The 26681-nt window shown below is 44.5% G+C and overlaps 1 protein-coding gene across 4 annotated transcripts; it reads left to right on the plus strand.

The window, feature by feature from the left end:
- The first annotated feature begins 2068 nt into the window (after positions 1–2068).
- rhbdf1a (rhomboid 5 homolog 1a (Drosophila)) lies at positions 2069–25873 on the plus strand. 4 transcript variants are annotated; one of them, XM_088317474.1, is made up of 20 exons: positions 2069–2577; positions 2828–2959; positions 17210–17355; positions 18086–18225; positions 19091–19198; positions 19927–20140; positions 20246–20452; positions 20611–20730; positions 20807–20970; positions 21577–21828; positions 21922–22033; positions 22111–22185; positions 22334–22495; positions 22572–22675; positions 22739–22802; positions 22894–22988; positions 23068–23143; positions 23222–23322; positions 23816–23969; positions 24566–25873. In XM_088317474.1, exons 3-20 carry the CDS (start codon positions 17239–17241, stop codon positions 24983–24985), a joined length of 2685 nt encoding a protein of 894 aa, XP_088173600.1. In that variant the 5' UTR covers positions 2069–2577; positions 2828–2959; positions 17210–17238; the 3' UTR covers positions 24986–25873. The 4 variants fall into 4 exon arrangements, with proteins under 4 accessions (XP_088173600.1, XP_088173599.1, XP_088173601.1 ...); XM_088317473.1 differs by lacking the exon at positions 2828–2959; XM_088317475.1 differs by lacking the exon at positions 2828–2959 and having other exon boundaries at positions 19094–19198.
- The last annotated feature ends 808 nt before the right edge of the window (positions 25874–26681 follow it).

A 26681-nucleotide genomic window follows, 5' to 3' on the forward strand; every position in this document is an offset into this window, starting at 1 on the left:
ACAGGAAGTGAAATTGCTGGGAAAAAATTTGGGGTTCTTCCTCATTTGCAGCTTGAAAAGTTTTCCATTTGTTCTGGTGCATCTCAAAACCTTTGGGTAAAGGGGCCGAATTGTTCCCCAAAGAACACCTCATAATCCAAATGCTAATTAGCATAGCTAGCATGTGCATCCTCTATTTTCATGAAACAAAAATGTCATGATGTTACGATAACACCGAGAAAAATGTTGCCTTCATTTGTATCATTTTATAAAGATTTTATACAATGTTTTTTTTCTATTGAATCCATAATGTTAATCATTATATATTTTTATCTAGACCGTAAGAGCGTTCCGCCGCATTTCAATTTTGTTTTTCCCGAGAATGGGATCCGTTGGTGGAATATTTTATGTACGTCAAGTCAATCGACCAAAAAAAATCCCGTGAGTGAAATGCGAGTTCTCATTAAAATGTTCGCCGTTCTGCAGCTGTTTGCTGTAGCGCTCCTGCTGACCTTTCTTGTTTGACTTTGTCATAAAGCTTTCAAAAGTTTCACAGGAGCTCCGGTAGTAAAACGGTTTTATTTTTTTCCAGGTCTGTCGACATGGTCTTTTCTGTGCCCTCTTTGATTTTTTTTTTTTTCCCGCTCCGTTTCAGCAGCAGCAAACGTGCATGCTCAACAAGAAATTCACTCTTTGCCCCTCCAAGATGTGGTCATGCCTCCATTTGGTCAAAGCAAAGATGACAATTTTTTTAAATTCTTAAGACAGCGTGTTTTTTTTTTTAAGTTGAGCATTACTTTGCCGCTCAACCCCTTTTATCAGCATTTGATAAATGAGGCTTCAGGGAGATCTTGAGTGCTGCTAAAGGTCTCAAGTGGCTTCCTAATTGCGGATTTTATTCCGGCCTTCACCCAGGTGTGTCCCGGAGGGGAAACGTCATCATTTATTATGAAACCCCCCCCTGGCACTTTACAACATCTGACTTCATGAGCCTCAATCGAAACTACGATACAAAGACATTTCCAAGAATGGGAGCTTCTCGTGCACCAAAAACCTCAGCCGAGGACGACCGCTTTGCCCCCCCTTGTCAGCACGTCGGAAGCCCGCCGCTTCCCATCCGCCAGAAAATTCCCAGGTGGAGCCGAGCTGTCGCTCAAGCTGTGATGGAATGCGCTGCTCTTTTCATTAAACGCAGCCGCAGAGTGCTGCATCTCAATCTGAAGCTTCCACTCCGTTTCACAGAGTAGGAATAACTGACTTTGGGCTTTCGATTTGAAAGCGCGTGATCTGCGAGGATGACTTTGTCTGTCTACACATGGGATTCTCATTTGTGAGTGTGTGTGTGTGTGTGTGGGTGTCCTCTGATATCTTCATCCCCCTCCATCTGTCCATGTTGACGACGTCCCTCTTTATCACTGCTTGTGATTTACATTTCCTGCAGCGTTGAGTGCATGGTAGATGCATTTTGTCTTCCTTTGCCGCCCTGTTCGCAGCAGACTCAAGACAAATCGGAGGAAATGACATCAAATGCTTCCAAACAGCCAGCTAATAAATCTTCATAATGCTGAACATCATTGCATCATATTTGTTCATACATTTTGCGTGGAGCTCGGAGGGTTCAAAAAAATGTTTCTCCACCCTTTGAATTAGATCATTCATCGTTGCACAGCTTCATTCACTCACAAAAAGTATTCCAGTGAATGTGTTTCACTCAGCACAGCATTCACACAATTCAAAAAAATGTAGCACAAAACGTCAAATTGATTTTCCTAAAATAATTTTATAAACATTAAAAAAAAATCATTCTCAAAATGGAACTATTTTGTGTGAACGTTTGTATTTCGACGTTGAGATAAATAAATGAAAATTTCGTTTCTTAGCATTGATTTCACACTTTTTTTAACAGCAACGTCAACCCTAACCCTACCCCTATCCCTAACCTCCAAGCCGAAACCAAACCCTAACCCCTAACCCCTAACCCTTAACCCTTAACCCTAACCTTAACTCTAACCCTACCCCGAACCCTTAACCCTTAACCCTAACCCTACTACAACCCAAACCCTAACCTGACGTCCAGTCCGGATGAAGATGTCGCTTAGTCACCGGCTCTGATCAAGGCAAGGAGGAGAGGAAGAGGGAGCGCCTCCCCGCTCTCACGCCGATTGGCTACCGCCGTTTGGCGGCCTCGCCTCCTTCCCCGCAGACGCTCTCCGAGCCCAGGGCGGGGCTCACACGCTCAAACCCGGCACAAGAAAAACTTGGGCCGGGTCGATGCATGGAGCAGTGTGGGAAGGTTGTGTCCGTCGGTGGGAAGCTGAGACGCGGACGGCCGGGTTCCATCCTCCAGGGACGCCGCTGCGGTTGAGAAGCGTGGCCGGATTTGACGACGCGGCGCCGGCGAAGGATTTGTGGCGACGCCGGAGGAGGAAGGAAGGAGCCTGGCGCTGCTGGTGTGGGGGGGAGAAAAAGCAACCGAGAAGAAGCGTTGATTTCCTGCGTGTAACTTGTCAGGATGATGTGACAAGTCTCGAGGGAGAACGCGGAAATCGGATTTATTTCCCCGCCGCTGGAGATCGCCCGAGCCGCCGGCTTTGAAGGGTGAGTTGCGGCGACGATTCCACCCGCTTGGTGGTCACGCTTGTGGAAGGTCGAGGAAGAGGAGCGAGCCTCCTCTTTTTACTCCTCATCCACTCGGATGATTTATGTATTTATTGCGTGTATGCAGCTGTGTGGACTTTTCACGGTGGAAGTGGTTTATTTTATTTTCACCCCATTGGAAAAGTCAGGATGGCCACTTAACTGGCTTTATTTTAACTTTATGAGGGGGGGTGTTTTTTTTTTTTGGTAGCAGCTGAAGGGAATGTTGTGTAAAGGAATGAGGAATGCTGCTGAATAATCATCACGGGGTGAAGTCACGCCATCATCCTCGTCGTCTCCCTCCCACTCCATCACCTCCTCCTTTCCTCTTGTTCTTCATCCTGTAAGTTTTCCCAACCTTTTATTGTGCCAAGGCACACATTTTACGTGTGGGGGGAAAAAAAGTCCTAAATAAAAAAAAAAAAAGGTGGATAGAAGCTGTATAACTGTGAAATGGAAAAAAATGGAATTGTCCCGCCTGTCACTATATGTTGCTGGCATAGATAGCTGGAAAAAGACAAAATAATGTAAATTTTTAGCCCGATTTAGTGACCTTGGATAATTTCCTGCTGCACACCTGGTGGGCCAAAAGCCGAACAAAACAGCAGGCCGGCATGTGAAGAAAACGCAGCCATGTGCTTCCCATATTCCCGCTCGTTTGAACCTGAAAACTTTATTCCTGCCTGTTTTTTTGAATTACCACTCAGGTGGGCCGTGATTCCCTCCCCGTCCCCCTCCCTCCCTCCCTCCCTCCTTTATTAGAAACTGCTGAGTTATTTTGGCAGACGTGACACAGGAGCACATGGGCCTGAAACTTAATCGCATGGAGGAAGGGGCGGGAGCTCATAGTTGGGCATGATGTAACCGGACCGATAAAGCCGGGCGAGTCCTGGGCCTCCGTGCTGACATGAGGTCGGTGGGGGGCGGAGTCTACGTGATGGCGGGGCGTCCAGGCTTGGCCTTGTGTTGACTGTCTGGTATGTGGGAGTGTTTTTTTTTTTTTTTCTGGGGGTCTGCCCTGCAAATCGTGCCCGCATGACTACTGGCACCGCGTTTGTCCGTCTGTCTCGCCGAGTTCGTCCAACACTTGTTTACACCGCGAAGTACAATACAGAGCAATTTGGTTCACTTTGGTGCGATATTCAAATGTCGCCGTTTTCATTGGCAAAAACTATGAAGGGTTCTGTGCCAAATAAGAGCTCGGTTTGAGTCAAGTAGCCCAGACGGCACTGATATGGAAGACGCGATAGTTGGTGCTGTTCTTTGAGTATTTCACATGTCAGACACATAATTAATTTCCGTCTGTAATTCTGCCAGATTTCTTTTTTCACTGTTGAAATTGTTTGCCTTGCTAAGTGAATGTCCCGTCTGGTTTGTCACGTCATTTTTTTTTTTTGTCTTTTGTATCGGTGGCTGGTATCGGTAACCTTCATGAGACACTCAATATCTTAAAATAAGGCCGGTATCGGCCCGATACAATTTGTGGTATTGGCACTCATGCATGGATAGTTTTGAAGTGCAGGTATCACTTTTTGGCAGCTCTATAAAAGTTGTTTGTGTTTTTGTAATGACAAAGATGGATTAAGGGCAGATTTTCAGTCCGGAAATTTTTTAGAATTTCTGGGTGAAATTATTTTTTTATTTTTTTTTTGCCAACTACTGTTTGGTGTGTCTGGTCTGGTTTGTTTCACTTCTGTTCGATGCACAATTGTTTACTCTGACAGGTACTTTTTGGCGCTGGCATCTGTCCACATTTTGTCACTAGTTACATCCGCCGAATATTTTAGATGTCACACCAGATGTGTAAAATCAATTACAGCAGCATCCTTAAAAAAAAAAAAAAGCAACATCATCTATTATCTGCTTGCATTGCGTCCACTTATCCTCCCTGTCCTTCGGCGAGCGAGGCGACGCCAGTCCGCATCGTTCCTCGACACATCTGACCGCGTCGGTGCGACAAAGACACGGGCTTCCAAAACGGTACCTTAATGGAAACGTGGCTCCGCCGAGCACATTAAAAAGTGATTTTGTTTGAGTCCGTCCACCTCAAGGCGTTGCGATAAGCGGCCTAATGGCTTCAAGATGACGACTCGCGGGAACAGTCTCGCCTTGGCGCTTCGGGTTATGGTACGACGCAGACGTCATTATTGCAAATAGGATTCCTGGAAGAAGCTATTGAAGGTTGTGCTCCAAAACGATTGCGTGATTGCTCGTTCTGGATCAGAACAGTTACATGTGCGCTACAGATGCATCTAAAAATAAACTAAACTGGTGCAGCAATTTTATAAATTATTAAATAAAGAAAGGACGTGACGGCAATTGTTTTTTTTTTTTTTTAAATATGTGGAAAATGACTTAAGTTGTCTATAAAAGTCAATAATTGGCAGGCCTCGTTCTTTTCACTGTCATATTTATTTATGACATAACCATTTGTGAATGTGTGTGTGTGGAGAGGTCAGACATGTTAACCAACTTGTTCTGCCGCCTACTACCACGATTCCCACGTCTCGATTGAGACACTCAGAAAATATTCTTTTGCGGCGGCTCGCTAGCAAGCAAGCTTATCAGCTACTCACACTCGAGATGGGTTTGCTCTGCACGTCCCAAGTAGCCAATTTATTTTATTGTATTTTATTTTATTTTTATTTATTTTATATTTATTTATTTATGTATTTATTTATTTAGTTGCCTTGTCTATTTCCTACATTTCTCCCTGGACTGACTCTTCCTGCGTTGATTTTAAATGAGCGTAAGCGCCACATCTTTTGGTTACGTCATGGTGGACATTCCCCGAATGTTGAATGTTTACATCATTTATAATTGTCTCTGCTTTCTCTAGTTAAGATTGACAGTGGGTGTTTTTTTTTATGTGTTTATTTGATTTGTGTAATGTGGGCATGGGTGCTCTTACGTCAGTGTTTCCAAACCTTTGTTGAGCCAAGGCACAAATTTTACATAAGGAAAAAATGTCACGTATCACCACCAAATAAAAAAAAAAAAAAACAGTATCTTGTGATAACTTGACTGTTTTGTGCCATTCCCAGATCAAAGTGTAAAACAAAAAAAACAAATTTTAATTACACTTTGTGTATTTAAACAAACCAAGACTTTGAAAAATATGCTAGCTTAATGCTAACAAGAAACTAGCATAAATGTTAGCATAGCTATTATTTTATAAATGTCGAGAGCCATATTTTTTTATATTCAACTTAATTGTATAGAGTGCTTATTTATTTATTTATGTATGTATTTATTTGGGGACATTTTGTGGCAGGAACAATTTCCATTTAATTCAGCAAGCGAAGATAATTTGAGGTGAAATTGTTTTAAATCAGCAGATAGCCGATACGGACTCAGGTCGGATTTCCACCCACATTTTAAAGAGGTCAAATTCCGCGTGTTTTTTCTCCTCACGCTGCCGTGACGTTTGTCCCAATTGTGCCACTTGAAAGCAAAAAAAAATAAAAAATTACTAAAAATAAAACTCTGAATTTTGTCTTCGCTTGAACCACGCAGGATGAAAAACCGCCTCTGACAAAAGTTAGGAAAAGAAGACTAGGCCGAACAATGGCGCGTGACTCGTGCGCATGTGTGCTCCTCCAAAAGGAATGTAAACAGATGCTTTTGCCTTGTCCTCGCTGCTTTTAATTACACATGAAGTCTTTTCCCTTCCTTTTGAAGCCAGCGCACATTAGCATTCTACGGCTGCCGCTCGCTCTTCCTGGAAATACGCTTGGCTCGGCGCAAGCGTCCCTCCCGTGGGTTTGGGTGACTCACAGGCGGCGGCCATGACAGTCGCTCTGATGTAATGCCCGGCCGCAGCGTAGCTATTTTCAGATCGATCCGATTTTTTTTGGGGGGGGCACCTTTCTGGATGCCTATTTAGTGGCGAAAACGCAAATTTGTCAACATCTAACCACAAATACGCAGTGACGAAGTGAAAGTGACCTTGGATTTGCATCCAGCCGAGCCGATCAAGGGTCAGTTATTATTATTTTTTTTTTTTGTGTGAAAATGTAGGCTCGCTCATTTTCAGACACCGACATTCTGGAAACCCACCAATTTGTAAACAAGACATTAAAAAGTCAATTTTCCGTAATATATCCCCTTCAAGTTATCCGGCGGCATTTGCGGGGAGCGAGACATGTCATTAGGGTTGCTGGCCGCCGGGCGTCTCGGGTCGGGTCCCGGCGCTCTGACTTGGTTTCTGGAGCCGTCTCACCTCGGGGCAAAGCTCCGTTCCGAGGCTGTGGGAACGCTTTGGATATTTTCCCAGAAGCGCCGGCAAACCATGAAGCGTTGAACTTTGACTCCCGAGCGGCGCTCTTTGAGGGCGTGTCGGCTGGAGATGAGCCAATAAATGTCTTACCTGACACCTTGGGACCGAAATATCCATGTCGGCCATGTTGCAAGCGCACATGCCATACGTGGGTGAAATCCCTTTGACGCCGGCTCGCGTTACGAGGTTCACACAAGCCTCCGTTACAGCAGCGTAACTTGAGGGTGAACTTGTAAACAAATCGGCGCGGTACAGATGCTTCACTATCACTTCTCAGAAAAGTTATGCAGAAAGAGGAGGCGCAGATTGTTGTGCTGAATTAAATACGAGTGCCGGGCCGGTATCGGCGTCGGCATGAAAATAAATGAGTAAATAGGGTTCTGACATTAAGCCCAATTTAAAATAATTCTTAATAGGGCTGCTCGATTATGGAAAAAAATATGAATCCTGATTATTTTAGTAATTATTGAAATCACGATTATTGCCCGCCAAAATTTTTTGGGGGGTGCAAAACAGAATAAATGTATAAATAGAAGCAATATTAAGACATTTAAAAAAAAATAAATAAATAAAAAAAGGTGCAAAAAGCAATGTTTATGAATTTCCACAGAATTGTTGGAACGTCAAAATAAAATTAGTACTATTTTAACCATATTTTATATACAATAATAATAATATATGTGTATTATAATTTTTTTTACTATTATGCCAAATTTGTAATTGTTGAGTGTACTAACCTCAATTCAATTTCAATTCATTCCCCAGTCTCGTCCGTTAATGGCGTCCATATGTGTTGTGTGAACGTTGCAGCAGCACGTTGGCGTTATAAGTGGACCGCTTCAGCTTCCGCAGCCGCACCAGCATCGCATACCATGCTCCACACTCACTCCAACGGCCTTCCCAGAAACCAGGGTGTGTTTTGGCCCCTCGCCGCTCCGTCTTATAACACAAGAGCGAGACGCACGTTTCGAATATCGTGATTTTTTTTTTTTTTTTTTTTTTTTTTGTAGCTGTCAGTTCATCCGCTGGAGCGTGATGAATGTTTGTCAGTCAAGACGGCGGCAAAATGGCTCCCAGCCAGTCGCTGCCGGCGGATTTTAACAAGCACCTGAGCCCGGAATCCAACTTTCCCTTTCCCTCCTCCTCCATCTCATGGTGCCAGTTTTTTTTTTTTTTTTTTTTCCCCCCCCGAGTTCTCCTTTTCGCACGCTGACAGAGCGGCTGGAAAATGATGTCAAGTCTTACTTTTGACGGTGGCCTCCTCAGTCACAAAGGCGTCGCTCTGAATTTGTGGCGAACATAAACAAAAGTTGGAGTTGTCCTCCCACTTGGAGGGAAAAGAAAAGTCTTTTTGTTTGCTTCTTTCCTCTCGTCCTTGCTGACGTCGTCTTTCCTGACGGCTTGGTGCCGCTGCCCTATGACAATAATTACTCGGCTGAGTCTCTCAAATTTTGGAGTGTGACGGTCCCTGAGGGCGTGCTCGGGTCTTCCCGGTCTTCCTGTTTCTTTCTTCTGGACTTTTCCAGAGTCTATCTCTCGGTCCAGCTGTCACTACGACAACCCCCCCCCCCCATCCTTCCTTTGTGTTCGACCTCGCTGGACTTCATCTTGGTGGCACCATCAAGACTATATATCAGGGACTTCTGTCACAGTGTTTTAAAAAAACAAAACAACAACAAAAAACAAAACTGCAGAAGTCATGTCCATGCCGAAGTCGCTTTATTAAAACCGCCTCCTCTTTGTTTGCTCGTATAGCAGATGAAAGGGATGGAAATAGTCGTGGAGCAGGAATCACATGACCCAGTTGAGTCACATGACCCGCTTGTTGCAGAGAAGGAAGATAAGACGGTTTGAGAAATAAAAGTAAGTCATCTGCATCAAGTTCGTCTTCCCAGCAACTAATCAGACTCATATGTGACTCGGCAAGCGTGGTTTCTTTTCCCAGCCCCCCCCCCCATGTTCTCACAAAACTGCACGCACACACTCGTTCAAAACGTCCTGATGAGACCAATCCCTAATTGACGACAACATTGACGGCGCGCCAGAGCAAACTTATCCGAGGCGGTCGGTCCTATTAAATCCGACTTGTCCTCCAAAGCTCTTCTTTGCGTGCTGACTTTGGAGCGCTCTTCATCTCCGTCACACTCTGCGACTTTTCTCCAACGGTCGCACGACGGGACGGGTGTGCACCGTCGTTTCCGCTGTCGTGTCGACCGGACGTGTTGAAGGCATCCCGTTGTGCGTGTGTGTTTCTACGTGCATTTCCTGAACTGACCCCCCCCACTCCCACCTTTGCTTCCTTCCCTCCAGTACTCCCAGTAACCAGAACTCTACATACTGGTGGGGTCTCCACAGGGAGGAAGCGGAGCCGACGACTCCTTTTGTGAAGTATTTTTAATCCTGTTGAGTGATTTCAACACAAAGCCGAGCCGAAATGGCGCGTGTTGCCGCTGTGGCTGTGATCATCTGAGTTTACGCCAGTTCTTCTCAAATAGTGGGGCGGGCTCCGTGGGGGGGGGCGCATGAGATGCTGGGGGGGGGGGCACGTGTGACCGTGGGGAACATGCTTTTTTTCCCCCGCCATTCGACAATAAAATGTAGTTGCACCTCCACTCCAGTAGGTGGCAGTGGCGCTCTCGTTGCCCGTTGCGCACAGCGAGTATTAAACGATACGGTGTCGGTTTGTTTTGCAACAAAAATGCGGCGAGTGGGTGGTGGTGGTGGTGGTGGTGTGTGGGGTGTTTTCTTCTTGCTAGGAGGGGCGAAACATAAAATAATTGAGAAGCACTGGTTTACGCTAACAAATAAAACAATTACCCCCAGTGGGATTTTGCTTGCGGCACTATTTCCAATAATTGCAAGCGTGAATTCTTTTCCCCGGTTGACAATCCAATCCCGATGCACACAATGAGCGTCGTTGAGGACCGGGCGACACAATGGCGGCTTTTGTGGCCTTGATTCAGGCTGATATCACGCTGGAAACTATTTGGACGGCTATCACATGCTGTTTCTCCTCTTACTCGCTTTAACGAGAGAATGTCAACCCTCCTCTAGACAATCAACGGCTTGTTTCATGGGGGGGGGGGGGTCAATTTAAGGTGCGTGTGGGAGCTGCAGAAAGTCCTCATTTTCTTTGAGTTATGTCTTTTTGCACGGCGTGCAGCGTTGTGTCGGGAGACTTTCAGGATAGGTCAGTGCTGTACTTCATTGCCAGAATGGCCACAATTTTTTTTTTTTTTTTTCCGCCGCTTAAGTCGGTCAGAGGGGACAAATTCACTGTGCAAACCTTGTTGCAATGTCTCGTGTGATTTATTTAAATGCGTTTCTGGCAAGTCGTGGTGGACGTGTTTGACCGTCGTGACGATCGCCGCCTAACACGGCCCACTTCCTTTTTCTTTTCTTCTGCTTTCGCTGTCCTTGTCGTCACCTTCCTCCCTTGAGCAAACCGGTCACCTTTAATCCGCAGATTTTCAGTTGCTCACATCGAGCAGCACTGCTTGGAACTTCTTTTCGTGAGTGATGGCATCCTAGCGCTTCGATTTATTATTATTTTTTTTTCATTCAAAATCAAAGCTGACGTCTTGTCATCGTCTGCTTTTTTTTGTCCTTTTCGCCAATAATACATTTGACGTAATCTGCCTGCCAGAACCTTTGAGTCATCGTAACATTTGAGCGTAGTTTCCTGCTGCTTTTAAACCTCCGCCATGGTTGTCTGGCCTGAGGTCAGTTCTTGGGGAGTGTCACAGTCCTGTTGAATTTCATAAATCGCCCTGAAAAGTCAGCCCCGGGCGGCCTTCAGCCTTTTTCTCCGCCGTGTGCTTGGCGTGCATAAACTCTCTCTGACCCGCTGGATGCATGGTCCCACAAGCCACACACGCGCACACGTGCACACGCACACGCTAATAGGCAGTGAGTGCAGGACAGGTGGAGATCCAGCCGCTGGAAGATAAGCCTTCATTGCAAACAAAGCGCTTTCAGCTTCCTCAGCTGCAGTCGGCGGGTAAAATTAGTCGCTTATCAGCGGCTCGACTTCACAAAACAGACGTTTGAGTGCGCCGGGTTGATTTTGGAAGGGTGTTCCCTCGTCTAAAGGCTCTTACTTTCAAACCGGCGGTCATCTGCTTCCACGAGATTGCAGAAACAAACCACCACTTGAGACTTCATACAGATTCACTCATATATATATATATAACAAATAAAAAAAATATAGATTTTTTTTAATTTATATATATATATAGATAAAAATAAATAAATAAAAATTTAAAAAAAGGGAACTGTTGCGTGGAGAAGGTCATTAAAACAACAAAGCTGGTGGCATACGATGGTACCCATTTATCAGCACTGGAAACAAAAGTGAGATTATAAAAGTGTGTCCCAGACGCGGTGGGTAAATTATTAACCTGTGGGGTTTAAATATTGCAAAGCATTGAGTCAGCTTTGCGTATAATAATGTGTCACCAATGCTCGCATTCATATTTGATTTCCTGTGCAGGATATTAACTGTGCTTTGTACGAAAATATTATCCTATAAAATTTCCTGCCTTTTTTCTAAGCTGCTGTGTCGATATTGGGAGTGGCTTGGTCGCCAAAATGTCACACACAATCAGGTTTAAGAGCAAAATCAAGCGGCACAATAGGGACCCATTGCTTGTTTTTCCTGTGAGCTTTTTTTTACGTCGCACCAAGCAGCACATTTTGAAATTCACGTCTATAAATACACCGCATGCCGAAGGCCCGCTTTGAGGGTGCCATTTATACTTTCGGGAGCTATTCATATCTCTGGCGCACCACGCTGTCATTTGGTAAACACTGTTATGAGCGTGAGACAGTCTGGGAAGAGTACGTTCGCTATCCTGAGTCGGGAGGGTTAAAGGGCATTGTGGCTAACCAAGCGCTAATCTGTGGAAAAACAGTTAAAACAAAGTACGCCGTATATGGCAGATGTCTTGGCTGGGCCGTGCCCGCCCGCCTGCCATGGCCGCCGTCTAGCCCCTCTACTCGCCGTGACACTTGATCTCAGGGTCAGCTGCGTGGGATATTTCTGCTGCGTGTGTGTTTTAATGTCGTAAAAGGCTGGATGGCCGTGACAGACTGTCACATATCACCGCCGCCCTTCCCGTTGACAGCAGCTCCACTGGAACTCGGCAGCTCTTCTTGGCCTACGGCAGTGGGAAATAAAAATGACCATCCAGCGTTCTACTTTTTTTTTTTTTTTTCATGAAATCATATTTTTGCTATATTAAAATTCCAATATGTGAAAGCTAGCTATTTAGCAAGGCAGAAACCTCGCGAGCTAGCTAGTTAGCTATCTGATAGCGAGCTAGCTAGTTAGCAATCTGATTGCTAGCTAGCTAATCTCTAAACGGAAGAACAGCACAAAGAGGAAGTCATGATTCTGTGACAGCGGCTTCAGTTTTTTGTTTTTTTTTTTAAATCTGTTTGTGCGCAACTTCCTAGTTTCCTTGCGAGCATTATTATGGGGTGGGAAAAAAAACATGTAGCGCTCCTGCTTTCCAGTGAACTTTTCAATGGAGTCAAATGTGTTTCAAGAACCATGCTAGAGTTTTTTTTTTTTTTATTTAATCATCATTGTGAGATCATTTGAGGCGGAAAGTGGCTTGTCTTTTAGTTGTTTGGCCATCATCCATGTTAAGAAAGAAAAAAGTGGTTTTCCCCGTCAATAAAAAGGATCTTTTCAGTTCTAAGTGGGTGAGGGGGAAAACCAACGTCTGAATTGTGTCACTTCCTTGTATTGTTCCCGTATCGAGCCCCGACTCCAACATGAACTAAGACAAAACAATAGCGGCATTTGTCGCAAGTGACTACCTCCAATTGCAGTGGCCTTTCTATTCCTGTTTAAGGTCACATATGTTCTCATTATTTCCCAGTTGAGCGCCGATTTACGCTAAAATGATGCAGAAGTGCGCTGTATGACGGCACGCAAAGACGGAGAGCCTCGAGGCCTGGCAACGTTGCAGCTCTCGCCGGTGAGCGATCCGGACTTGTCACTCTTCACATTAATGAGGTCGAACATCAGCGGAACCACTTCCTGCTTCCGACTGTTCACAAGCGCAGCCTCTCCTATAGCTCGGTTCCGTCCAATTTCACCCCCCACCGGTGCAACCACAGCTGGAATACGCACAGGGCCCGGAAACCAGACCGCTCCCGTCCGTAAAGATTATACTTTGTGTGCCTTCTGCTCTGGGATTTTCCTTTTTTTTTTTTTTGCTTCTTGCTAAACCTGAGAACTTGTGGAATGCGGCTATGGCATGCACCATGACCGTGGCCATTGGGAAAAGGATTTTCAACACACCAGCCAAAAAACATTCACGCTACCTCACTGGATTTGACACAAAAGATTGGAATTTACTCTCACAATATAAATCATTGTTGCTTTAAGGGCGACGACGTATACAAAATGGCTGCTTTTGTGTCCTTCGCACGTATCGTACGTTTTGTATTATTATGAGGAATGTTTTGTCTTGCGGGTTGTCATGACGTTCAGTTGTGTACGCAAAACGTTTCCATATCTCCCACTGTGCCTCCTTAGACGTAATGAGCCGCTTGCAAGTGCCAAGACTCGTTTTTGACACGAAAAGACTGTCTAAAAATACGTAAGCCACTGCTAATTATCATCCATCTCACCATTTTCTATATTTTGCGTGTCGTCGGGGTCCCGAGTGAGCGACATTTCGCTCCCTACTTTTCATTGTTTATTGAATGGCGCAAAACTGCTCGCTCGTTTGTTTTCCTCGAGCGATGACTTTTTTTATTTGGGAAAGTGAATGAAGGCGTTCAAGTTGTTTGGTTTTTTATGCGCATGGCCGAGCTCAAGGTTGTTTCAGGAGCTCCACCTGGACACACAACGGTGCTTTTATGCGCCTGACTGGAGCACAATTTCTTTTGAAACGATGCTGCGGAGTGTGTGTGTGTGCTCCGTAACAACAATAGCTCACGTCAAAAGCAATTTGTTCTGCCTGTCAGGCTTCGTCATCGGGGCCCGTCGCTCATGCGCGCACCTGCCGACATGTCAGCTGTGTGTTTTGTCCGTGTTCCCCGCCCGCCTAATGGATGCTACGTTTTAAAGAAGCCGTGCGAGGCTGCTTCCCGTGACTGAAGAAGTGTGTCTGTGTTTTTTTTTTTGGGGGGGGGGGGGGGCTGGGGGCCCACGACGACGCTTGAAAGCATGTCCACGTGAAGTCAAAACAAATCCCAACTTGATGAAATCATGGCGCTGTATGCAAACACGCCGCCGCCTATCAGTCGGATAAGACGCACCTCGCCTTGAAAGTGAGATTACGACTCAAGCGGGGCAATTGAGTGAAATCATCGCAAAAGACAGCCAGGCGCTTTTAAGAATTTTTCTGGTGTGTGTGAACGTGGCCGTGAGGAGATAGTGCGCCGTCCTCCATGATGATGCAAGAGGCTAATCCTCCAGTTTGAGGAGGTGCCAAACACGCATTCATCTGCGACTCTCCTCCACGGCAAGGACATCGCTGCCACTGGAGGGAACGGCAGCCTTGAGGGCTCCTCATTTCAATTTGGGCCGTAAACGGATGAGAAACGAGGCGAGTGATTTGCATGCTCGGGCCTTTTGAGGTGACATCTTGGCGACAACCAAAGAGAATCAGGATATTCAGGTTTCTTTTTTTTTTGGACACTTTTATCTTGGCATCAAGCAGGGTCGCCATACTCTGAAACTTTGTTCATCACTGGAGACAGAAAATTATTGTTCACCCCATTTATTGACCACATCTGTGCATTTTGGTGACAGAGACTCTCCACGCTTTGCTTTTAAGCCACATGTTCATATGAAATTACAAAACATGTTGCTCTGTATCAGGTCTCGCTGAGTCTTAAAACCTGAAAACTACTTTTTTGTGTGTGTGTGTGAAACTCAATCACTTTTGATTGGAGCCAAAGAAAAAGCAATAAACTTCACTTCCGCTCTCTTTAAACCGTTCAGCGGTCAGACGGCCCCAAATTGCTCCTCTGATTTGTTGTTGTTGAGGTTTTAATTGCCCTACATGAGGTGCTCATAAAGAACGGCAAATGGCAGAGTTGGAATACCCGAGGCAGGAGAGGTGAGGTTAAGGGCAAGAAACCTCAAGTAATCGCAGAAGAGCGTGTGTAGAACAACAAGAAGAAAAAAAAAGAAAACCGAAAAAAGCCACCCAGTTTGCCAGGAGGCCACATTGATCATTTACGCGGCGAAACCCGAGCAACCAAACTTGTTTATCGGGGCGGGAAAACGTCGAGTTGTGTTTGTGCATCCTTCTCACTCGGTTTCGTCTGACGTGTGCAATCAGCGCAAATAAAATGAAATCAAATTAAATAGCAGGCAGGCTGCCTCACAGCGGTGTGACTGCGAGACGAGCGACGCCGGTGATGAGGCCGTTCACGAGTAGCGAGAGTGAAACAAAGATAAGAATGCTTTTTGGATGACATTGAGCAGAATGCAAAGAGAAGGATCGCATCGTTTAGCATTTCGACGTTTCAGACCCGCAACTGCTGCGAAATAGTCAGAGCTTGTAAAAGCGTTTGTTTAAAATTATTTGACCAATTCTACATGTTTGAAAATGATTATCACACACTGCAGCTTAGTGCCTGTTCTCATTGTCTCACTAAATACAACGCGTGCTACTTTACACTCGGAGTATCACGTCTTTTAAATTTTTCTAAATAAAATCTCTAAACAGTCAAAGTATTTGTTTGTTTGAGAAAATGAGTTGCTCATTCTGCTTTTTGCCGCTTTGAAGTACATTTAGAGTGATAACAAGCTGATGCTAGCCAAGTTTGTGAGCTAGCTAACGGCTTTGGTAGCGAGTAATATCTTAGCGTTAGCTTGGATGGTTCAAAAAGAGTCGGTTGGCGTTCTTGGGAATGACATATTCGTCCTCTGCCAATCTTATGTGAACATTGTTCACTCATTTAAAAAAAAAAACGGTCTTGCTAACAATTGTGAACGTTAAACCTGACTCACGATTGGGCGTGGCGATACGTGGCGGACTGAATTGGTCATCTCGAGTCCATACGACACACACTAAAAGAGCTGCAAGCACACACGTGATTTATTTTTTTTTATTTTAAAAAGCGGCTACGATGTTGAAAACGGGTGCGCGAGTACCTTGCTTTCCCCAAACTCAAGACCTTCCTTCCTTCGCCTTTGTTCATTGGTCTGGCAGTTGGCAACCAGTTTAGAACTCACATCAACTGCAGCTGCTAATGTAATCTTAGCCGCTAATGTAGGAGGGTGGAATGTCCCACTACGCCATTTTTCTGCCGTGGCTAATTTAACAATAGCTTTATTATAGTGGTTGCAGATTAAAGAGCCGTACGACTGCGCTTCATCATATTATGTAATAAATCTATTCTTGAATGAACGCCTCCGTCAATCAAAAAAACGAGCATTGGTCTTTTGTATTCGCTCATGCAAGTGTACCTAATGAAGTGACCCAACCCGATGAGAAATACTTTTTCACTCATGGTTTTCACTTCTGCCACCGTGTGACGTCCACGCAATTGTCACTTGGTCGAAAGCAGAAGCGCAGAAGCTTGCGGTGAGTCGGAATGGCAGTGGAAAGGCCGATGTGCTCCACGGTACTGTAGAGCACGGCAGGGCCAAGTGAGGACGTGACTTGGACGGACTGCCATGTCATCATCCATAAGGATAATTGTATCCAGCCATCCATTTTCTTCAGTGCTTGCGAGCACTAAAGAAATTGGACACATTTGTAAGATAAGGCGTCCATCTTGCCTGCTTACCCCAGACAAATGACGAAGATGAGAGTAAGAAACATTTGTTTTGCCAGGGAAAAAAAAGCCACATGCTAAGTATTTTTGCATCTTTCACTACTCGCCGGATTGATGGGGAGCGCTATTTTTGTTGCCGACTCGTAGACGGGAAGTGAAACATGCAGTCAAAAGGCCTGCCTGTGAGGCGATGTGCTTTTATTGTTGGCAACAATCCTACGGAAGAGTGTGTGTACTCGCACTTGTTAGGTTCTGGAGAAGGCCCAAGTTTTACTTTAGATGTTAGCTGCTGTTTTTCCACTTCCTGAATTGCATCCACATACTTTTTCTTCCCAAGTAGATTCCCAGGGACTACATTTAGGTACTGACACGCAATGTTCCGGCAAAAATGCCTTCCCAATCGTTTGTAGTGTCAAGAGCACCGTCTAGTGGACTCGATGTGTACTGCAAGTCGTATCCTTGGCCCTCCTTGAGTTTTGATGCTTGCAGTGACACGTTACATAATGTTGTTCTCCCCGCCCTCCTTTGTGTGTGTGTGTGTGTGTGTGTGTGTGTGTGTAGCTGGCAGGCCTGTGGTGGGGACACACAACATGGCAGAAGCGCGGCGGGAGAGCACCAGCAGTCTGCAGAGGAAGAAGCCTCCATGGCTCCGATTAGACATTCCCACCGCTCAGATGTCGCTGGACGAGCCGCCCACTTTTGTTCAGGTGAATCATAAGGACCTTTCACAATAATTAATATATATAATATGAATTGTAATGATACTCATAAAATAGATGAGTGTTAGAATTTCACTTCAAAGAGGACCGCAAACACATGAAAGGAGAATCAGATAGCTTTCCTTTGACTTTTTTCATGTTTGCTTTCAAGTTTATACGTCGTCAAATATGAACTGTATAGAACTTGAATAATTATGATTGACAACTAATAATAATCATTGAATATGATTCTTGTATTTATTAATATATTGCATATTAATATCTAATTAATTGTTGATGTGGAATGTATTTTATTATATTTATTTTCCATTACTCTAATGTAATTATTAAATACGAAAGGCTTTCTTTTAGTGCTTTTTTTTTTAAATGTCATTTTTAAAAACTAATAATTATTCCTTTTAGCCAATATCTTCTCAAATATTTTCGATGTGACTGATTTAAAATGGCATAGAGTATTATCATATTTATTATTACATCACTGGCTTTTATCTTTCTTTCTCCAACTTTCTCACATATATATATTAGGGGAGTATAATTGATAATAAAATAAGATATTTTTTATCTTCACAACAAAAGTATATTAAGTTAGTATTTTTCTTTTTAATAAACAAATTTTCAGCCTTTTCTTTCCTTAAAATTGGAAAATTCAATAATCATACTCCTAAATGCAAATAGTGCCACCGGGCTAAATTTTGACGCTGATTTTGCAACCCTGCAGCCGATCAAGAGGCAGGGCTTCCTGCGAAGCTTCAGCATGCCGGTGGAGACGTCTCACCTGCAATCGCCGCCCCGAGACTTCTTTGACAGCCGGCGGCCGGTCTTGCAACGCCAGTCGTCCATCACGCAGACCATCAAGAGGTGAGGCCTGCGCCTTTGATCGATAAACTTGCGCAAAAAGAACCTTTTAGCTTTTCCTTTGTTTCCTTCTTTTTATGCAAATTGCATGGCTGATTTCAATTTAATCATCTTGCCCTTGCCTCCATACTAACATGTGATTGACAAATGTTTCAACAATAGACTTCTGGTTTTAATTTTTTTTTGGTCCGTAAACGCTTGACTCCATACATAAAAATTTGTGATCGTCATCAGGCACGTGCACACATAGCCACTAGATGGTGCTCAAGAACCTTTTTTACTTATCAATTTCATTTTTGCAAATTTTGAACAGGGGTGTGTAGACTTTTTATATCCATTATTTACTTTCCTTTGCCTCCTTTATCAAGTTTTATTTTTTTAATTCTGTTAAGAGAATTACATATACAAGTTAAATGCATATTACAAAGCTTTTTGTTTTTAGGCTCTTTCTGTACCACCACTAGATGGCACCAAAGCTCTGACTGATAAGAGAAGTAGTAAAATTATTGTCACGCAAGTGCACTGTACTGAAGTGACACGTCCGTGTATGTCATGAGGAGCTAATGTTAGCCTGGGTTGTTACTAGTGGACGGAGAGTTATTTTTTTTTTTTTTTTTTAAATCACGTCATCTTCAAGTCATTTATTTTGAACAACCAATAATTTGGCCTTCGCTTACTTTACATCACAAGGGATGAAATTTGCTTGAATTGCGCCCGACTGTCGCCCACCCCCCCCCCCGCTTTAACCGTCAGCTTGGCCCCCGCTTGATGGCTCCATCGCTGCACTCTTGCTTCTCACTGCCCGTTTTTCTCTCTGTTTCCTTCTTCTTTGCTCCCTCTGCACCTTCTTCCTCCTGCCCGGCGACAGCAGCAGGAGGGTTCACTTTGAGCGGATTAACACGGTGCCCGTTAAGGGCCAGCGAGCTGCCCGCCGCAGCGCCAGGAAGCACCACTCGCTCTCCAGAACGCTGCTCAGGTATGCAGGGAAGCCCCGCCCCCCCCACTTGTCAGAGTGCACGTGGTACTGGATGTGCGCGTCCTTGCTGGTTTGGGTTTAATATTCACTGCGCACTGCCTCCATTTATTCACATTCTGAGGAATAATTGAATCAAAAGTGGAAAATAAAAATATATAAAAAATGTATAAAAATAAAATATGTAAAATAATGTATTTATTTCATGAGAAAATAATTAGTCATTCTCACGTTGAATTATTTTTCATAAATTCAATATAAAAATGATTTCATAAAATAATTTTTCCATTGACTCGTTTTATGTGAAATTGTTTATTTTGTTATTATTTTAATATGTTGTTATAAACTATTAATAACGTAAATAATTTTAACCAGTCACGTTTGCGCAGAAAAATACAACTGAATGAATGTCACAAATATTGCAGGACAAATAATATATATAGATAATGAACAATGATAAAAAAAATCTGTTGCTCACGCCTGACATACAGGGCGTGTGCATGTGTGTGTGTGTGTGTGTGTGTGTGTGCGCTGGCGTGCGCCTGTGAGTGTGTACGCGTGACTGCGTTTGTGTGCGTCTGCCACATTAAATTTTTTTTCCGCTCACAAACATGCCCAGACGTGTTCCTTCACACATTTGTTATGACATTGGTGGAAAGTGCCGTCCTGTTCCCCTCCTCTTCTCATCTTCTCGCGACTGTGAACTGAACGTTGACTGCTTGCGGCGTCAGGGGCACGGCGGACTGGTTCGGGGTGAGCAAGGATGGCGACGCCACGCAGAAATGGCAGCGCAAGAGCCTCCGCCACTGCAGCCTGCGCTACGGCAAGCTCAAGCCGCAGGTGATCCGCGAGATGGACCTGCCCAGCCAGGACAACATTTCGTTAGCCAGCACCGAGACGCCGCCGCCGCTCTATGTGCCCTCCTCCTCGCATGGCATGCAGAAGGTAAGAAAAGCTCTCGTCAATACAGTGGAACGTATTTTTTATTATTTTTTTTTTGGTGTCCAATATGCTGTCCCGAGCCGTAGTCGAAACCAATTCTTTCCTCAGATCGTCGACCCGCTGGCTCGCGGTCGGGCCTTCCGCATGGTGGAGGAAGTGGACGGCTACAGCGTTCCGCAGACGCCCATCACACCCGGGGCGGCGTCGCTCTGCTCGTTCACCAGCTCGCGCTCGGGCCTCAACCGGATTCCCCGCCGACGAAAGAGGGAGTCGGTGGCCAAGATGAGTTTCAGGGCGGCGGCGGCGCTCGTCAAGGTGAGCCGGCCTTTTAGTCACTTTATTAGGAACACCTTAGATCTTCTGCTGCAAGCCCAAAGTGGGAGGCTTTGAAGATAATCATTTACAAAATTGATATTTATGATGTGCTCTAAAATCAATTTGATGTAAAAAATCAAATGTGCTGTTGGTATCAGGGGCGCTCCATACGGGACAGCACGCTGCGACTGACTCATCGACGAAGCTTTACCCCCGCCAGCTTCATGGAGGAAGACATCGATTTTCCCGATGAGCTGGACACGTCCTTCTTTGCCCGAGTGAGTCCGTCAAAAAAGGAGCACCGCCGCATATTCGCCCCGTATTTGCGCTTTCACAAGAATTTTCTTTCGTTAGGACGTCCTGATGCACGAAGAGCTGTCCACGTATGCGGACGAGGTGTTCGAGTCGCCGTCGGAGTCGGCGATGAAAGAGGCGGAGCAGGGCGACAAGAAGGACGAGATGGAGCTGACGGGAAGCGCGCTGGACAAGACGGCACTGGAGAGGAGTCACCTGATGCTGTGAGTTTGCCGCCTGTAGATGGCGCTGTGATCTGGGAAGTCACGTGCAAAGGGTCAGCTGTGTTTTTTTTTTGACCAAAAATGTCTGACTTTTAGAAAAGTTTGGTGATCAAAGGTGCAAGGATTTTTATATTGATCTCGGATTTTCACGTTTTAAGAATTTAGGATCATGACATTGACAATTCTCAAATGCGTTAGCCTTTAAATGAAAAACAAAGCCAAATTAATTGTTTGGCTTTGTTGTATTTTAATTTATTCAATTCAATTTATTTTTCACCAATTAGTGATCAAAATAATTACATCTTGATTTTGTGCTAATTTATTATTATTAATAATAAAAAGCTCTCTTGGCTGATTAAGTTGCCTGTTTTTTATTTTTGAAAATTTTGTTTCTTTGCGTGGGCTAAGTGGGAAGTATTTTTATTTATTCTTTTTTTTTTTTTTTTAAAGTTAATTTATTCGGCGTCAATTCCAATGAATTCATAAGCTTATAATTATCTGTATTTTTTTAACCAACTATTGTGTATGTAAACAACGATTAATTTGCTGACGTCTACGACTTTTCAAATGCTATTCCAATATTATTTCTGTGTTTTTGGCGAGCAGACCTTTGGAGCGAGGGTGGCGGAAAGCCAAAGAGGGCGCTCCGGGCCCGCCCAAGGTGCCGTTGCGTCAGGAGGTGGTGAGCGTCAACGGGCAGCGTCGCGGCCAGCGCATCGCCGTGCCCGTCAAGAAGCTTTTTGCTCGCGAGAAGAGGCCGTACGGGCTGGGCATGGTGGGCAAGCTGACCAACCGCGCGTACCGCAAGCGCATCGACAGCTACGTCAAGAGGCAGATCGAGGACATGGACGACCACAGGTGCTCATTCGATTGTGTTTCTTGAGGATGCAATTTATTTATTTTTTTTTTCATTTATTTATTCCCCCCCCCCCTCATCTCGCCTCCCTGCAGGCCTTTTTTTACGTACTGGATCACGTTTGTCCACATGCTCATCACCATCCTGGCTGTGTGCATCTACGGCATCGCGCCGGTGGGCTTCTCCCAGCACGAGACGGTTGATTCTGTGAGTGGACGACGCTTCACTTTTGGGCGTCTTTGTGATAAAACCGTGACGATCTGCTGTCGTTTGCCTGTGCGCAGGTTTTAAGAAACAAAGGCGTGTACGAAAATGTCAAGTTTGTACAGCAGGAGAACTTTTGGATCGGGCCGGGCTCGGTAAGGCACACGCAAATCAAGTTGCTTGCCTTTTATTTATTTTATTTTATTTTTTCTACATGTGCTGCTCCACCGTTTGTGTTCAGGCCTTTGTGTAAAATTCGCACTGCAACTGAGATCCTAACAAATGATGATTTGTTTCTTCCAGGAGGCGCTGATCCACTTGGGGGCCAAATACTCTCCCTGCATGCGTCAGGACAAGCAAGTGCACGAGTTCATCAGGGAAAAACGAGACATCGAACGCAACTCGGCGTGCTGCGTGCGCAACGACCGCTCGGGCTGCGTCCAGACCTCAGAAGAGCAGTGCTCGGTACGTAGCTTGTCAGCTTTTTATTGCTTCGACGTCGTCAACGTGGGTGATTCTGACGCGTGCGTTTTACGTCCAGAGCACTCTGGCGGTGTGGGTGAAATGGCCGCGGCATTCCAGCAGCACGCCTCAGCTCAACGGGAAAGACAGACAATACGGCTCCGTCTGCCATCAGGACCCGAGGTACGGATCGTGACGCACGCTGTTAAGCTCACGCAGGCTACTAAACGGTGCGTTTCCTGTCAGGATATGTTTGGAGCCCGCCTCGGTCCCGCCTCACGAGTGGCCCGACGACATCACCAAGTGGCCAGTGAGTGGAGCTGCTTTTAGATATAAAAATAAAAGATTTTAAAAAAAAACAAAAAACAATGTATGTGAAGGTTTTGTGTGTCTGCGGTTAGATTTGCACCAGGTACAATACAGGGAACCACACCAACCTGCCTCACATTGACTGCACCATCACGGGCCGACCCTGCTGCATCGGAACCAAAGGAAGGTGACAAAGCGTTTTGTTTCAAATAATTTTTAAAAAAATCATTCAAATTTAGCTGTGACGTGACTTGTTCTTGTTGAAGGTGTGAAATCACATCGCGGGAATATTGTGACTTCATGAATGGCTTCTTCCACGAGGAAGCCACTCTCTGCTCCCAAGTAAGTTCCGCGTTGCGAGCATCCGTTTTTCTTTCTCTTTTCTAGGCAGGATTTCAATCTCGGTGCTCCTTCTCGCAGGTGCATTGCATGGATGACGTATGCGGACTTCTGCCTTTCCTCAATCCTGAGGTCCCGGATCAGTTTTACCGACTCTGGCTTTCTCTCTTCCTTCACGCAGGGTGAGTCCATAGCGAGAATATTCTGTATGCCATCTTTTGGGTTCACGTGGCCAAATAATGAAGGAATGAGTGTAATGATTTTTATTTTTCTTCTAATTTGAAGCCGCAGTCACTAAAACTGTTCAATTTCACCAGGTTTAATTTTTTTGTAATTCTTTTTTTTTTATTGTAATTGGTTGACGCAGTTCTTGCCTCGTATCGCTTTGGTGTACCTAATATTGTGTCCGGCGAGTGCGGGGAAACTGCCAGCCATATTTTCTGCCAGCTGGTCTGCTACTGTCCGTGCAAAGAGCTAAACTCAGTCAAAAGAAGCTTTGATTCGCCTCTTTGCTTCTGGGTGTCGTGGCTAATTAAAGAAATTGCCTCGTGAAGATTTATCGGGCACCGAATCACATTGGTTTTATCGGATTATCTCCCCCGCCACGTGCCAAGGCGCCGTTGTACAATGTCCTGTAAGTCACATGAGCTCCTCCGTCCGCTGCCGTCCCGCCAGGGTCCTTCACTGCATGGTGTCGGTGGCATTCCAGATGACCATCCTGAGGGACTTGGAGAAGCTGGCGGGGTGGCTGCGCATCTCCATCATTTACATCGTCAGCGGCATCACCGGCAACCTGGCGTCGGCCATCTTCCTGCCGTACAGAGCCGAGGTGATCCGAAAACACAACTTTTTGACTTTACACTTTGGATTAAAGAGAAGTGCACGTTAAAGCGACTGGTGGCAATAATGAGGTCATTTTAGCCAATCACAAGCTGGAAGAAAAACAGTTGGTGGGAAAGGCACACTGAAAAAAAATGTGGTCAAGTTGAGACGTGAAGCCACGATCCTACTTCAAAAATACAAATAAAATAATAAATAGACAAAAAAATTAAACGGGAAGTCAGAGCAATGGATAAATAAATATAAAATTTATATAAATTAAATTTGGGAAATGGGAGTTTCCATTTTGGTTAATTTAAGCGTTTTCTTTTATGTAGTACAAAACCTATTGTGTATAAATTGTTTTATCCATTTTAAATGAATTAATAATAATAAAAAGAATTTACAAAAATGGATTTTTAGAGACATTTTATTTTATTATTTTTTTTTTTACAATAATTCTCAAGTTCTCATCAGTCTGTTCTGAGCATCCTTAAAATAATCTAATATGAACCCATTTTAAAGTTGATGCCCCAACCCAGTTGAAACGATGCAACGTAATGTAGGCTGCGACGTGAGCCTTTCCTTGCCGTGTGCGCTCCGCAGGTGGGACCAGCGGGCTCTCAGTTCGGCATCCTGGCCTGCTTGTTCGTGGAGTTGTTCCAGAGCTGGCAGATTCTGGCGCAGCCTTGGGTCGCCTTCACCAAGCTGCTGTGCGTGGTGCTCTTCCTGTTCGCCTTCGGCCTGCTGCCGTGGATCGACAACTTTGCGCACTTCAGCGGCTTCGTGTCGGGCTTCTTCCTGTCCTTCGCCTTCCTGCCCTACATCAGCTTCGGCCGCATGGACCTTTACCGCAAGCGCTGCCAGATCATCGTCTTCCTGCTGGTGTTCGTGGGCCTCTTCTCGGGCCTGGCCGTGCTCTTCTACGTCTACCCCATCAAGTGCGAGTGGTGCGAGCTGCTTACCTGCATCCCCTTCACGGACAAATTTTGCGAGAAGTACGACCTCAACGCGCACCTCCACTGAGGCCTCGCACCCGCGCACCACCTCTCGCCGATCAGGTCAGAACGAGACGTTTCCAAACCACGGCGAGATGCTTTGTGTTTTTCTACTCAAGTAAGTTGATGAGCGACATGTCACCTTGTTTTAATCACCCCGCCCCCACCTCACCTGCTGTGCCCTCCTTTTGAGGTTCAACACTTCATCGGGTTTCTGAAGTACTGAAGCCGCTGCTGGTACACAGGAGAGCCAATTGTTGTTATTTGTGTTTCACTCTTAATGTGGAGAATTTTTAACAGGAGGAGGATCAGGACCAAATGTGGAAAAAAAAAAAAAATATTCTGATGTAGCAGTCCCAATTGCTGCTTTTTAAATCCCACCCCAACGACTCTCCTTAAAACATAAGCTGAGAGAGAGAAGAGCATTTGTCAGAGTCCACAATTTTATTTTCTCAGCAATTTGAAGCTCGTACTTTTGCAACAGCACTTAAAAAACTTTTTTTCCCACTTTAAAATTGCAACTGAAAACAGATTTGGACTCTTGACGGGAAAAGAAGTGTTTGTTTTCGACTAAATAAATAAATCACACGTTTGAAGACTATAACAGATAAATGTACTTTATTCACGGCACAATTTTTTTTTATCAATTTGTAATCAAGCATGAAACAAAAAAAACTTATATTTGCAATTTTTTGAAATGGGCACTTGGAGTTGTACAACTTCAAATCCACTTTTTTTTCACAGCTACGTCATAAAACACATTTTAGCACTTTTGTCATAAATTAAAAAAAATATATATTAATTGCAGCTGCGCAAAAACGTCAGATTGTATGTCCAAATCTGGTCAATTTCTTATTTTTTCACAAGTGGGGCTGTTATTTTAACACCAAGCGATTTTATTGTCTATTTTTTTCCTTTTTTTTTTTTTTTTTTAACCTCTGCCCTTATACATAGCCTTTACATTCAGAATTCTTATCATTCCAACATCTGATTGGACTTGAAACTTCCACTAGAGTGCTTGCAAATTTAAAAAAAAAAAAACTAAATAAAATAAAAATAATCATTTTAAAATACGTTTTGTGCATAATTGTGACAACATTTTAACACGTATTCATCTACAACAGAACCGCAATTTTTTTTTTGTAAAACCTTCGGCACTATTCGAATGTTAACGATGGTTTTTCCACACTTGGTTCTTTTCCTTTTCCGCAGAACTCATTCAGGCAACCTCAAACCGAAAGCAGGGACAACCACAAATCGAATATCAAAAACCTTTGGTGCCTTGTTGAAAAGAGAAATGTACCAACTACTACTGCCATTTTTTTTTTTTTGTTACGTTATGCTGAGCACTCAAAACGTTTTCCTTTTCCTCGTATTTTTGTGTTTTATTGCTTCTCCAGAAGTGATGGTCGTCTTGGAAACGGCAGCGTTTTAGCTGCCCGTCTACTCACATGTAATGGAAAACAACAGTAAAAAGAAAAAAAATAAATAAATAAATAAAACAAATGATAAAATATTAACTGGGTGTGTGTCTTTTTTTTATTATTATTCATTCACGCGGAGATTCTGCAAAATTTCCACGACAATTTGATTTTACACCGAGAGACCGCATCAGTCGTAGAGAAAGTTAAGTGCAGGGTGAAAGTGGGGGGGGGGGGGGGGGAGTCCCCTGACTTCGCTGCAGTGTACCTAATGAAGCGACCTGTGTATTGTGAAAGTGACGG

Source organism: Idiotropiscis lumnitzeri, chromosome 15, assembly GCF_059441095.1.
Source record: "Idiotropiscis lumnitzeri isolate Australia: NSW breed Sydney's pygmy pipehorse chromosome 15, RoL_Ilum_1.0, whole genome shotgun sequence".
In the NCBI taxonomy this organism is placed as follows: domain Eukaryota; kingdom Metazoa; phylum Chordata; class Actinopteri; order Syngnathiformes; family Syngnathidae; genus Idiotropiscis; species Idiotropiscis lumnitzeri.

What these genes read in the sequence shown, in the direction of transcription:
- rhbdf1a (XM_088317474.1), top strand. Translation starts at nt 17,239, where the DNA reads ATGGCAGAAGCGCGGCGGGAGAGCACCAGCAGTCTGCAGAGGAAGAAG. An exon ending in CCTCGCATGGCATGCAGAAG is followed by an intron (nt 20,141 to 20,245) that starts GTAAGAAAAGCT and finishes TTCTTTCCTCAG; the next exon opens with ATCGTCGACCCGCTGGCTCG. An exon ending in CCTCAGAAGAGCAGTGCTCG is followed by an intron (nt 22,496 to 22,571) that starts GTACGTAGCTTG and finishes TTTTACGTCCAG; the next exon opens with AGCACTCTGGCGGTGTGGGT.